Source organism: Marmota marmota, unplaced genomic scaffold, assembly GCF_001458135.2.
Source record: "Marmota marmota marmota unplaced genomic scaffold, marMar, whole genome shotgun sequence".
NCBI lineage: Eukaryota > Metazoa > Chordata > Mammalia > Rodentia > Sciuridae > Marmota > Marmota marmota.
The window spans coordinates 38,707,797-38,722,657 of record NW_026000229.1 but is presented as its reverse complement, the minus strand read 5'-3'; the positions used below and the strand labels follow the sequence as shown (position 1 = coordinate 38,722,657).

Sequence of the window (14,861 nt, the reverse complement as noted above, 5' to 3'; positions counted from 1 at the left end):
AATTCAAAAAAATCAGTTGAATAATTAAGTCCAGATGATTTGAAGCTTCCGAGAAAAGTGAGAAACTTAATGATATTGTCATTCCCTCTGTAATGATGCCTATGGACTTTGTTCTGAAGGTCTTATATGCTTGTCCCACTCCACTGTAATTATCTATGAAAGTGCCTCTCTTCATCAATAGACTATGAAAATACTCCAGAGCAGTGATTATGTCCTACTTATTTTGTATTTTGGAACAATGGTCCTCAATTGGGGAAAATTTTGTCCCCCAGTTAACATTTGGTGATGTCTGGAAATACTTTCGTTTGTCAGAACTTCATGGTACACTATTGGCATCTATTGAGTAGAAAGAAGCGGAGATTCCATTAAATATCCTACAATGCACAGAACAGTTCCCGACAACAAAGAATGTCCAGCCCAAGAATGTCAACAGTGTAAGGCTGAAAACCCCTGTCCTAGAACATAGTAAACCAGGTAAAACACAGTCACCAAGAGCACCTAAGAAGCAATTAATAGAACCTGTAAAAGTAATTTAACAAATAAATAGGTCTGAGGACAAACTGAGAAAAAGAGAAATCCATGAAGACAACGATGAATTAAGGACTTCACTTGGAGCAAACCAAAATATTCTTTTTTATGTAAATTTTTTATTTATATATGAAAGCAGAATGCATTACAATTCTTATTATATAGAGAGAGCAAAATTTTTCATATCTCTGGTTGTATACATGGTATATTCACACCAATTCGTGTCTTCATACATGTACTTTGAATAGTAATGATCTATACATTCCACCATCATTAATTACCCCATACCCCCTCCCTTCCCTTCTCACCCCTCTGCCCTATCTAGAGTTCCTCTATTCCTCCCATGCTCCCACTCCCTATCCCAATATGAATCAGCCTCCTTATATTTAAAAAAAAAAAAAGACTGGCATTTGTTTTTTGGGGATTGGATAACTTCACTTAGCATTTATCTTCTCTAACTCCATCCATTTACCTGCAAATGCCATGATTTTATTCTCTTTCATTGCTGAGTAAATATTCCATTGTGTATATATGCCACATTTTTTTTAGCCATTCATCTATTGAAGGGCATCTAGGTTCCACAGTTTAGCTATTATGAATTTTGCTCCTATAAACATTGATGTGACTGTGTCCCTGTAGTATGCTATTTTTAAGTCCTTTGGGTATAGACTGAGGAGAGGGACAGTTGGGTTAAATGGTGGTTCCATTCCCAATTTTCCAAGAAATCTCCATACTGTTTTCCATATTGGCTGCACCAATTTGCAGTCCCACCAGCAGTGTATGAGTGTACTATTTTCCCCACATCCTCGTCAACACTTATTGTTGTTTTTCTTCATAATAGCTGCCATTCTGACTAGAGTGAGATGAAACCTTAGAGTGGTTCTGATTTGCATTTCTCTAATTGCTAGTGATGATGAACACTTTTTCATGTATTTATTAATTGATTATTCATCATCCTCTGAGAAGTGTCTCTTCAGGGTCCTTGGCCCATTTATTGATTGGGTTATTTGGTTTTTGGTGTTTAGCTTTTTGAATTCTTTATATACCCTAGTGATTAGTGCTCTATCTGATGTGTAAGGAGTAAAGATTTGCTCCCAAGATATAGGCTCTCTATTCACCTCACAGACTGTTTCTTTTGTTGAGAAGAAGCCTTTTAGTTTGAGTCCATCCCATTTATTGATTCTTGATTTTAATCCTTGTGCCAAAGGAGTCTTATTAAGGAAGTTGGGGCCTAATTCCACATGGTGGAGATTAGGGCCTACTTTTTTTCTATTAGAAAAAGTAGGGTCTCTGGTTTTATTCTTAAGTCCTTGATCCATTTTTAGTTGAGTTTTGTGCATGGTGAGAGATAGGGGTTAAATTTCATTTTGTTGCATATGGATTTCCAGTTTTCCCAGCACCATTTGTTGAAGATGCTTTCTTTTCTCCAATGCATATTCTTGGTACCTTTGTCTAATATAAGATAATTGTAGTTTCATGGGTTAGTCTTTGTGTCCTCTATTCTGTACCATGGGTCTACCAGTCTGTTTTGGTGCCAATATCATGCTGTTTTTGTTACTATTGCTTTGTAGTATAGTGTAAGGTCTGGTAAAGTGATGCCACCTGCTTCACACTTCCTCCTAAGGATTGCTTTAGCTATTCTGGGTCTCTTATTTTTCCAATTGAATTTCATGATTGCTTTTTCTATTTCTATGAGAATGTTATTGGGATTTTGATCAGAATTACATTAAATCTGTATAGGTTTTTGGAAGTATGGTCATTTTGATAATATTAATTCTGCCTATCTAAGAGCAAGGTAGATCTTTCTATCTTCTAAGGTCCTCTTTGACTTCTTCTTTAGGGTTCTGTAATTTTCATTACATAGATCTTTTACCTCTTTTTTTAGTTGATTCCCATTTATTTTATTTTTATTTATTTTATTTTATTTTTTTAGCCTATTGAGAATGGGGTAGTTTTCTTCATTTGCCTTTCTGAGGATTTGTCACTGATACACAGAAATGCCTTTGATTTATGGGTGTTGGTTTTATATCTTGCTACTTTGATGAATTCATTTACTAGTTCTAGGAATTTTCTGGTGGAACTTTTAGGGTCTTCCAGGTATAGAATNTGACTCTTGAACTTGAGAAGAGTTTGTTTGATGAATGTAGACGCTCCATTGTTTGGGGCATATCTATTTATAATTGTTAAGTCTTGTTGTTGTATTATTCCCTTGAACAGTGTCTTTATCCTTTTGATTGAAGTCTACTTTATTTGATATGAGGATGGAAATCCCTGCTTGCTTCTGCAGTCCATGTGAGTGGTATGATTTTCCCCTACCCTTCACCTTCAGTCTGTGAATGTCTTTTTCTATGAGATGTGTCTCTTGTAGGCAGCATGGCAGCACAGTGTTGGGTTTTTTGGCTATTTGTTTGTTTGATCCAATCTGCTAGTCTATGTCTTTTGATTGATGAGTTTAGGCCATTAACATTCAGGGTTATTATTGAGACATGATTTGTATTCCCAGCCATGTTTGTTTATTTTTGATATTTAATGTGACTTGGTTTTGCCTCTGATTAGATTTTCCTTTAGTGTAATCCCTCCCTCTGCTGATTTTTGTCATTGTTTTTCATTTCCTCTTCTTGGAATATTTTGCCGAGGATGTTCTGTAGTGCAGGCTTTCTAGTTTTAAATTCTTTTAACTTTCATTTATCATGGAAGGTTTTTATTTCATCATCAAATCTAAAGTTTAGTTTTTCTGGATATAAGATTCTTGGTTGGCATCCATTTTCTTTCAGAGCATTGTATATGTTATTCCACGATCTCCTGGCTTTGAGGGTCTGGATTGAAAAATCTGCTGACGTACGAACTGGTCTCCCCCTATATGTGATCTGATTCCTCTCCCTTGCAGCTTTTAAGATTCTATCCTTTTCTGTATGCTAGGCATTTTCATTATAATGTGCCTTGGTGTAGATCTGTTGAAATTTTGTACATTAGATGTCCTGTAAGCCTCTTGTATTTGGTTTTCCAATTCATTCTTCATGCTTGGGAAATTTTCTGATATTATCTCATTGAAGAGATTGTGCATTCCTTTGGTTTGAAACTCTGTGCCTTCCTCTATCCTGATTACTCTTAGATTTGGTCTTTTGATGCTGACCCATAATTCTTGGATGTTCTGTTAATGGTTTCTAACTTTCTTCACTGTGTGATCAACTTTATTTTCTAGATTGTATACTTTGTCTTCATTATCTGATGTTCTTTTTTCCAAATGATCTAGTCTATTGGTTATGCTTTCTATTGAGTTTTTTATTTGATGTATTGTAGCCTTCATTTCAAGGATTTCTGACTTTTTTTTTTCCAGTTTCTCTATCTCTCTCTTGAAATAATCTTTTGCTACCTTATTTGTTCTCTTATCACATTGTTGGAGTGATCAATTTTTGCTTGTATTTGCTAACTTAGGTCATTCTTTAATTCACAGATCATTTTAATTATGAACATTCTGAACTCCTTTTCTGACATTTCATCAACTTCACTACCCATAGATTCTGTTGTTATAGTGTCCTGGTTTGTTTGGGGCACTTTCCTCCCTTGTTTTTTTTTCATGTTGTCTATGGGTCTTCCTTTATTGCAGTGTGTATCTGAGATATTACAGTTTCTTCCCTATATTCTTGTAGTACCTGTGCAGATTGTCTGTAACTCACCTTGATGTTGGGCTTCCAGACCCTGCTGGTATCCCTCAATGGATGCTACTGCATCCTGTGTCTGGGACCTAAGTAAGTTGGAGTGGGTGGATCCAAGCTGCTAGGCTTGACCTCCCATGGCAGTCTGCTGATAGGAAGGGGCAATCTTGTGCCAAAGGCTAGGCTCTGGCAGTGTCTGCTTTGCCGGGGGAGGGATGAACCGGGCAAAATCCTGGATCCTGCATGGGTTGTTGTGAGCCATCTGGGCTGGATCTCAGCTCTCGGGGTAGTACACTGGTCAGAAGGGCAGTCCTGCACCAGAGGCTAGGCTCTAGTGAGTGTCTGCCCCACCAAGAAAGGTGTGGATCCAGCCCACTGTGTGCCTGGACCCTGCAGAGGCTGATGTGGGTGGGATCCAAAATATTCATTTAATGGAAAAAAATTAGCTAATTGTGTCACTATTTCTAAAATCCCAGGGCTCCACTGCAAAGCAATAAGACTACATTATGACAAACAAAAGCTTCTCAAACACTCTAGTTCCTTTGAACTGTTTAGTGGAATAATGACATACACCAGCACATACCCCTTTCAAACCACTGCAGTACACTTCCCAAAATCAATCCACCACAACCAGGTTTCATCAATACTGTTACAATCAAGTGGATGGAACTTCAATATTAAGTACACTCAAATTGTACAATTGCCATTATTGGTAGAACTAGTTCTATCTGAGGACCACAATAAGATAACATAATTAGCTTCCTTTCACTAAACTGAAACCCATATTTCTCAAGTGCACCCAGTGAAATCCTGTCACCACATTAATTGACAGCTAGAAACTCTTATTTCAGTTAAGCCTGGAGAGGGTCTTGGACATGGGTATCAAAATAAACAAGCAAAGACTCCTTGGATGATCCCAATGTGCTCCTTTGTTACAAGTAACACTCTGGGATATAAAACACATGTTCTGTAAGTCTCACCTGTTGTTGGTTTCCCAGGAAAACTCAGTTTCAGATGTTGGTCTTCTGATGAAAGGCTCACATTGACACCATACAGTGGATCATCCAAGAAGGAAGGCCTTTTCAATCTCCCAATGCCAACAGTCTTTGACATAAAGTAGTCTTCTGCATCACTAATAACCTCATTCTTGGAAAATTGGAGGCATTTCATATTCTCTGTGTCAATTACAAAAGCTTCTGATATATAATGCCCAGTCAGGGCTTCTGTGAGATAGCACTGTTCATCAACTTTACATTCTACATTCTCGAGCATATCTTCATCCTCTACCTCAGTTTTCTGGACCTCTGCTTCTGATCTATTTAGTAACTTAGAGAGGATAGATCTAGAAAGCTTGGGGAACTCTGATGTTACGTCCTCAATATCTTCATTTTCTCTGTCAGAAGAAAGCCTCATGATGGACTTTTGTTTGAATGTGCATTCATCCAGAAGACACCTCAACTGTTCCTCAGAGAGAAGTGATGTGGAATCTAACTGATAAAACAAACCAAAAGTTTTCATAATCAATTGATTGAGTAAACATGTTTATGTTTGCTAAAGTTCCAGTAATACAATATAATGAAAATGCCAGGAAACCCCTTACATTATATATGCAAGTAAGAAAACAAATTATTGTAAATTATTAAAAAGTGCAAAGCAGCCCTAGAGAATAACTTTAGACTCAATCATTCACACTAGAATTAGAGTGGGGTGGGGGAGGTGAAGGAAATCCTACAAAAATTAATTACTGTACCACATTAATCACTAATAACCTCTCTACACATAAAAGTAACTTGAGCTTAAACAGAGACATCAGAAAAGCACCTTTGATTTTAAAAATCATCAAGCAAAGAAGTAGGCAATCACCTCTTTAATAAACAGACGGGAATCTTGTCATAATCCCCAGGAGGTATTTCTCTGTCTCCACCCATTCCTCAGCATAAACCCAACCACCACCCAATTCCGTAATTGAGAAGAAAAAAAAAATCTAAGGCTAATAGAGCTTATTGCATCTGCCCCCAGTGATTCACTCTTCTGTCTGCTACAATATTCAGTGGACAATACTGCTGAAAACAGAAAAGGAAGAGTGAAGGAGTAGAGCATCCTGAGATGTGCAGTTGCTTCAAAGTTACAGGTCCAGGCAGGAGCCAAGAGCATTCCAGGAGCAGTGCATTTAGGGAGAAAGATTTGATCACACTTATTAAATATTTACCTGTAAAGATAACCAGGGCTAGGTATTTGAACTAAGACCTTAAAGATTTAGAACATTTTTCTTCTGGTTATGTCCTCAGAAATAAATAAATCAAATCAAAGAATAGAGCCACAGTTTACAAAAATTCAACTGAACTACATGCTACTTGAGTTAAAACAATCTCAAAAAGGAATAGCTTTAAAATGTATTGAAACACATTGAAAAAAAAATCTCTCCTCCTCTAATTAATCAGCATATTCCACAGTGTATTATCTAGGAAAACACTCATCCTCCTTTAAAAAGGAATAAGTTCTCTAAGAATAAGAAGTCCCCATAAGAAAAATTTTATTATTACTTGCAATGGCCTTAATATCTACTTCTGCAAAGCAAAATAATGCTATTATCCTACTTTGTAAGTAAACAGTAAAAAATACTAAATATTCTGTATACATAGAGCAGAGAGAGAGGGGGAGATTCTGCTATTACAACTATAATAGGTAACTCCCCATTAGCAGCATGTAATGCTTCTAGTGTAGCTAATAAAAATAGCATGTAAAAAAATTGCGTATTATAAGATTATGTACTCCATTTGAATCAAATGTATGATATGTCAAGATCATTGAATTGTTTTGAGCAACTAACATGTCAAGATCATTGTAATGTTTTGAGCAACTAACAAAAAAATTTTAAGAAGTTGCGTATTATACTTTTAAAATCTATCATCTGTTTTATTTTTATTTAAAATATATATATATATATATTTTTAGTTGTAGTTGGACACTATACTTTTGTTTTTTATTTATTTATTTTTATATGGTGCTGAGGATTGAACCCAGGGCCTTGCACGCACTAGGCAAGTGCTCTACCACGGAGCCACAACCCCAGCTCTTATTTATTTTAAAATTATATTTAACCAACCGATATGAAAACTCAGTGGCAAAAGTCACTGTGAGTTTGAGAATAATAAAGAGATTTTCTGGAAATGTATTCTTAGTAATTATCTGGAATTCACAATTTAGATAACTCACCTGAAGCTTAATATACATATCAAGAAATAGGAGTTAAATTATACATTAGTGAATTCTACTTTTAATCACTAAACACATTAGGCATCCAAATGTGGCACTTTATGTATTATGAAGAGCATTTCCTTCACCCTATTATGTAAACCTAGTCAACTAGAAAATGAAGGCTGTCCTTGTGTGGCATTAGACACTTAAAATATACTTTCAAAATTTGCTTAAATAAGATTACTTAACATGAATAGACAATTCTATGGGATTTAGAAAGAGCCTACTAAGGAGCTCCAGTGGTACAATCAGTTAGTGTGCAATACTTCTTCAGAGAGCATACTACTCAACATCCTCATCAAACATCCTCACCAAAGACTTAGCATTATGAAATTTCCAGATACTAGAGAAAGAATTAGTCCATACTAATGATAAAGAATTATGGAAGGAAGATCTCTAGGGGAACAAAGTGTGGAGGACAGGGTGGTATCTGATATGTTTGACTCCCTCCCAAAATAATATTGATAGGATAGATGCTTGGTGGTTATAATATAGATGGCTAGACACACAGAAAATGAGGCAAAGGGAAAAGCAAAGAAATTATGAACTCTTGAGTAAAGCAAGTTGAAAAATGAAGCAAAGACAGTGCATTCATTCATGTGTGTGCGTGCATGTTTGTGTGAGATAGAGAGAGAAAAAGAGAGATAATTATTAACTCCAGGACAATCAAAAAGTTAAATAGGAGATCCTATACTATAGGATACCACTTGCTTCTGTTGTGAACAATATTTACACAATCATCATAACACAAATACTAACGTTTAAGGTAACCAAAAGTTGTTAAAATAAGAGAAGAGAGAATGGGTATTTGGAGTAACAAGTTAAATTCTTGATTACCATTTGGGGAACCCAATATATAATGTTAGAACCAATCAATTGTAAAAGTAAGTTACTAAAAAATAATATGGAGGTAAATATTTGCAGGAAACATCCAAGGAGTTAAGAGTGGATAATGCTGGAGAAAAAAATCAGGGGTAGAAAAGTTTGAGTCAAGGAGTTGTCATTTTATTTAAAATATTTTAACACAAGTTTTAATTTTATATAATAAAATTTTAATTCGCTTAAAACATAAAAGTAACTTAAGTGTATTCAAAATTTTTAAATAAAAATCTAAAATATTTAAATGAAATTCCCAACTGATTGTATCTTTGGACATCAGAAACAGATCCAGTTTCATAGAGCCAGAAACATATATGATCTTGCAGCAGGAGGAAAGCACTTCTTTTTAAAAAAATACAAAATTAAAATACAAAGTTATATACAAGATCACAACAAATTGTTGGCAGCTTGGAGAGTTAAGTCTGTGTCTGAAAATATCTCATTGAGAAGAAATGCTGATGGAAATGTTTGCTAATGCAAACCCACTCCAAAGCTCGTACAGCTGAGGGGCCTCATTGTTGAAGCTTCACTGGCTTCACAGCAAATCTGCTTCTCAGTAGTCGAAGATAAAACATAACACATTTCAGCCTTTATGTATCCAGAAATAAGCAGAACTACAATTTCTCGAGGGGGGAAGCAGCCTGATAGTAAAGAAAACACAAAGACTAGAACCTAGGCTTTCATCAAAGCTCTGTCACCCTGAATGTGTCACCCAAGTTCTCAGGGACCTATCACCTTTATCTGAAATGAGGAATTGAAGATAATCTCTAACTTGTCACTCTAAAATTACTATCTTAACAACTACTCCAAAAGTACAATAAAGGATAGGACTGGAGGTACAGCTCAGGGATAATATGTGCACTTAGAATGCTTGAGGCCCTGGGTTCAGCCTCCAGCTCCAGCAAAAATAAAAATAAACAAAAAAAAGAATGAAAGAATAAACTTTCTTATTAACATTAGAGAGTAGACTGGGTAGAATTATAAAAACTAAACAATAGGAAAGAACTTTCATTTCTTTAGCTTCTTCATATCAATGGTGAACCTTCATAAAAATTCTTTGGTCTCAAAACATTTTAAATAAAAATGAATCAAATATCTTAAGCCCTCAAATTAAATTAACTTGATTATAGTATTTCTGGGTGGTTGTACAGATCAGAAATTTTAGTAAAATCCATCTTTCATATCTTGATTCCCAGCAGAACTTTTCCCACAGTAAAATCACAGTAAATGATGCTTGTAGTGTTTTGTAAAGTACTCTATCAATAGATGTCATTTACAAATGCTGAATTGGACTAAACTAGGGCTCTATCACAAACATCCCTAACCACTCTCTACAGTTAAGGACTGTAACACAGCTCCATCTGGATTGCTCCTGACACTCCAGAGCTAATGAGCTCCATAATTGAACCACTCACTGTGCAAGCACAGTCAAGTAACCATCTGTTTAAGTATTTGCCTCAAATATTCATTTTTCATGCCAGCTCTAATTTCCCAATAGTTTATAAACAAGTTATTATTCTTATCATTCCTGTCTTTCATACATTTCAATAGTTTTAGTTTTTCTAGGTAAGAGATCAATCTGTTTTCTCCCTTTATATGAAAGGCCTTCTCCCCGCATCTTTATCTAGTGGTCCTTTTAGGAATCTTCCTTCTTGTTTTGACCAATACAAACACAGTTCATAGCTAAAGAGTAAATGTATTATGCGCTTGTGGTGTGTGTTCTCATCTACCTTGCTGGGATTATTGGTAGAGAGTTGATGTTGTACAGGATAATTATAACTACCATTTATTAGGCACCTACTCTAGGCTAGACATTGCTGTGTTCATGTTATGTGTACTGATTCCTTTAACCTTTGCAACAAACTTGAGTCACCAAGTAAAAAACCTGTCCAAGGTCAGAAAATCTACTAAATGGTGAACTTGGGCTGAATGCCTCCCACTAGGCTGAACTGCCTCTCACTATAAATGTATTCTCTCTCTTCCATCTCCCAATGCCCTCTTCTCAACTGGTGTTCATTTATCTGTCTATTGTCTCTATTATTTATTCTGTCTATTCTTTTTTTTAAAAGGCTTTCTACAGGATATTTCAGTTATCCACACAAGCTTTGTGTTTTGGGCAAGCTTACACTTGTCCTCTCCTTCGGCTCACTGCAAAACAAAAACTTGACAGCTACAGCTCCGTTTTCAGGGTTCCCTCTGTGTATGCCAGTTTGGTACAGGCACTAAATCAGATGAGGAGGCGACTTTTAACTGTTGGAGAGAGAACACAGACTGGTTCACCTCACTTTGGTCCCTGCCTCCCTGGCATCATGATTCTGTGTGACAGGAGTTTCCCAGCCATAAAAACTCAATTTGGGCAATGCATTTGTTGACAGGGCAATCAAAATTATGTCTCTAGTGCAAACAATGAGAAAGTTCACCATTATAAACCAGCAGAGGCAATCTTGGTCTTTGATGTAAGCTTATTTTGGATTTTTTTTCCCTAAACAGAATTTCTGAAGACCCACCCTATAAAGAGTGGAAAGTTATATGTCCTAAATGAACAATGAGAGCATAGATGTAAGTAGTTTTCAGTGACACCTAGTTCAATTTCAAAATAAACAACTAGAAATCATTCCACCCTTTGCTTAACTACCAAGATACAAGTTTACAACTCTCACTTGAAACCACCACTGGCAACACCTAAGTAGCAGTTTATTTTAGTCAAGACTCTTGACTATAAAAAACAGAAACCCTTATCTCAAAAAAAAAAGAGGTGATGGGTGAGGGCTATTGTAAGATGTAAGAAGTCATTTCATGGACACCAACAAACAGGAAATAAAATATCAACCAGCTTTGGGAGTCTAGAACTGATAAGCCACCAGGAACGGAAGTCATGTGTTCCATCACTCTCTTTCTGGATTCCTGTGGTCTCTCTCTCTTTTATTTCCTTAGTTTTAATTTTTGATTATAAGAAGGTACAATATTCATCATCAGACAACTTTTCCAATTAATTGGTGCATCCTCTTAGGAAAAAATAAATAATATTTATTCACTAATGTTTGATATATATCTAAATATATTTAACAAGATATCCTCACTTTTACAATTGTTCAAGTGTATCTATTAATAACATTCTTTTTTTCTTTTTTATATACACATGACAGTACAGTGTATTTTGACATACATACATGGAATACAACATTCTAATTATGATCTCATTCTTGTGGTTGAACATGATGTGAAGTTACAATGATCATGTATTCATATATGAACATAGGAAAGTTATATCCGATTCATTCTACTATCTTTCCCATTCCCATCTCCCCTCCCTTCCCCTCATTTACCTTTGTCTAGTCCACTAAACGTCTATTCTCCCCCCCACCCCCAGATTGTGTGTTAGCATCCAAATATCAGAGAGAACATTTGGCCTTTGGTTTTGGGGAATTGACTTATTTCTCTCAACATGACAGTCTATGGATCCATCCATTTACCAGCTAAAGGCACAAAGCCATTCCTTTTATGGCTGAGTAATATTCTGTTGTGTATATATACCACATTTTCTTTATCCATTCATCTGTTGAAGGGCATTTAGGTTGGTTCCATAGCATAGATAATGTGAATTGAGATGCTATAAACATTGATGTGGCTGCATCACTGTAGTATACTGATTTTAAGTCCTTTGGGTATATACCAAGGAGTGGGATAACTGAGTCAAATGGTGGTTCCCTGAGGTCTCTTAACTCACTGGTTATCAATTATTTCTGTTCTCTCACAAACTTAGCTGATCTATACTGACTATGGACACTATGTCCTTTAGTTCATATTTTCAACAAGAAAACTTCACAGGTCAATAACAAAATTAATTGACCTACTGAGTCAGATTCAAGTATCTACCATTGACCCAGTAGCACCTGGTGAGGATCACATAGCAAAAAGTTGGTTTCTGGCAGGACCATGGATACAAATGATTTACCAAAGAATAAAGCATGAGCAGGACAGAAAATACCCCCCAAATTCTGCCATATTTTTAAACTACTTGCTATGAAATACATAACCATCAGAAAGCAACCTGCCACTTAATGAAGTTCTACAGTTGACTAAAGGATTAGGAATCAAGGTGTTTCTGAATTTCATCAATCTCATTAAATCTGAGTACTCACTGAATTTTATTATTTATATATGACAGCAGAATACATTACAATTCTTATTACACATATAGAGCACAATTTTCATATCTCTGGTTGTATACAAAGTATATTCATAGCAATTCGTGTCTTCATACCTGTACTTTGGATAATAATGATCATCACTTTCCACCATCATTTCTAACTTCATGCCCCCTCCCTTCCCCTCCAACCCCTCTGCCCTATCTAGAATTCATCTATTCTTCCCATGCTCCTGCTCCCTATCCCACTATGAATCAGCCTCCTTATATCAAAGAAAACATTTGGCATTTGTTTTTTGGGGATTGGCTAACTTCACTTAGCATTATCTTCTCTAACTCCATCCAATTACCTTAAAATGCCATGATTTTATTCTCTTTTATTGCTGAGTAATATTCCATTGTGTATATATGCCATGTTTTTTTTTCAGCCATTCATCTATTGAAGGGCATCTAGGTTGGTTCCAGAGTTTAACTATTGTGAATTGTTATGCTATAAATATTGATGTGGCTGTGTCCCTGTAGTATGCTGTTTTTAAGTCCTTTGAGTATAGACTGAGGAGAGGGACAGTTGGGTTAAATGGTGGTTTCATTCCCAATTTTACAAGAAATCTCCATACTGCTTTCCATATTGGCTGCACCAATTTGTAATCCCCACATCCTTGTCAAAACTTATTGTTGTTTGTCTTCATAATAGCTGCCATTCTGACTGGAGTAAGATGATTGTATATCATCATCTGAGAAATGTCTCTTCAGGTCCCTGGCCCATTTATTGATTGGGTTATTTGGATTTTGGGTTTTGGGGGGGTTTTTTTGGTGTTTAACTTTTTGAATTCTTTATATACCTTAGAGATTAGTGCTCTATTTGATGTGTGAGGAGTAAAAATTTGCCCCCAAGATGTAGGCTCTCTATTCAACTCACAGATTGTTTCTTTTGCTGCAAAGAAGCCTTTTAGTTTGAGTCCATCCCATTTATTGATTATTGATTTTAATTCTTGTGCCAAAGGAGTCTTTTTAAAGAAGTTGAGGCCTAATCCCACATGGTGGAGATTAGGGCCTACTTTTTCTTCTATTAAAAAAAGTAGGGTCTCTGGTTTTATTCTTAAGTCCTTGATCCATTTTTAGTTGAGTTTTGTGCATGGTGAGAGATAGGGGTTAAATTTCATTTTGTTGCATATAGATTTCCAGTTTTCCCAGCACCATTTGTTAAAGATGCTATCTTTTCTCCAATGCATATTCTTGGTACCTTTGTCTAATATAAGATAATTGTAGTTTCGTGGGTTAGTCTCTGTGTCCTCTATTCTGTACCATGGGTCTACCAGTCTGTTTTGGTGCCAATATCATGCTGTTTTTGTTACTATTGCTTTGTAGTATAGTGTAAGGTCTGGTAAAGTGATGCCACCTGCTTCACACTTCCTCCTAAGGATTGCTTTAGCTATTCTGGGTCTCTTATTTTTGCAGAAGAATTTTATGATTGCTTTTTCTATTTCTATGAGAATGTCATTGGAATTTTGATCAGAATTACATTAAATCTGTATAGTGCTTTTGGAAGTATGGTCATTTTGATAATATTAATTTTGTCTATCCAAGAGCAAGGTAGATCTTTCCATTTTCTAAGGTTTTCTTTGACTTCTTTCTTTAGGGTTCTGTAATTTTCATTATATAGATCTTTAACTTCTTTTGTTGATTTCCAAGTATTTTATTTTATTTTATTTTTTGAGGCTATTGAGGATGGGGTAGTTTTCCTCATTTCCCTTTCTGAGGATTTGTCACTGATACACAGAAATGCCTTTGATTTATGGGTGTTGGTTTTATATCTTGCTACTTTGATAAATTCATTTATTAGTTCTAGGGAGTTTTCTGGTGGAACCTTTAGGGTCTTCCAGGTATAGAATCATATCATCAGCAAATAGAGCCAATTTGAATTCTTCTTTTCCTATGTGTATCCCTTTAAATTCTTTTGTCCATCTAATTGCTCTGGCCAGTGTTTCAAGAACTATGTTAAATAGAAGTGGTGAAAGAGGGCATCCTTGTCTTGTTCCAGTTTTTAGAGAGAATGCCTTCAATTATTTTCTCCATTTAGAATGACGTTGGCCTGGGGCTTAGCATAGATACCCTTTATCATGTTGAGATATGTTTCTGTTATCCCAAGTTTTTCTAGTGTTTTGAACATAAAGGGGTGCTGTATTTTGTCAAGTACTTTTTCTGCATCTATTGAGATGATCATATGATTCTTATCTTCAAGTCTATTGATGTGATGAATTACATTTAATTATTTCCATATGTTGAAACAACCTTGCATCCCTGGGTTGAATACAACTTGATTGTGGTACATGATCTTTTTGATATGTTTTTGTATTCAATTTGCCAGAATTTTAATGAGAATTTTTGCATCT

General features: G+C 35.7%; 1 protein-coding gene across 6 annotated transcripts in view; it reads right to left on the bottom strand.

Annotated features, from left to right (window-relative positions):
• Positions 1-4,105: 4,105 nt before the first annotated feature.
• Fsip1 (fibrous sheath interacting protein 1) overlaps positions 4,106-14,861 on the bottom strand; it is a 177,142-nt gene continuing 166,386 nt past the window's right edge. For 3 of the 6 annotated variants that reach the window (XM_048793392.1, XM_048793387.1, XM_048793388.1), the window contains one exon: positions 4,106-5,671. In XM_048793392.1, the coding sequence (XP_048649349.1) occupies positions 5,067-5,671 (605 nt within the window). In that variant the 3' untranslated portion in view covers positions 4,106-5,066. Of the gene's footprint in view, positions 5,676-14,861 lie in introns of all 6 variants that reach the window. The other 3 variants (XM_048793389.1, XM_048793391.1, XM_048793393.1) reach the window with 2 other exon arrangements.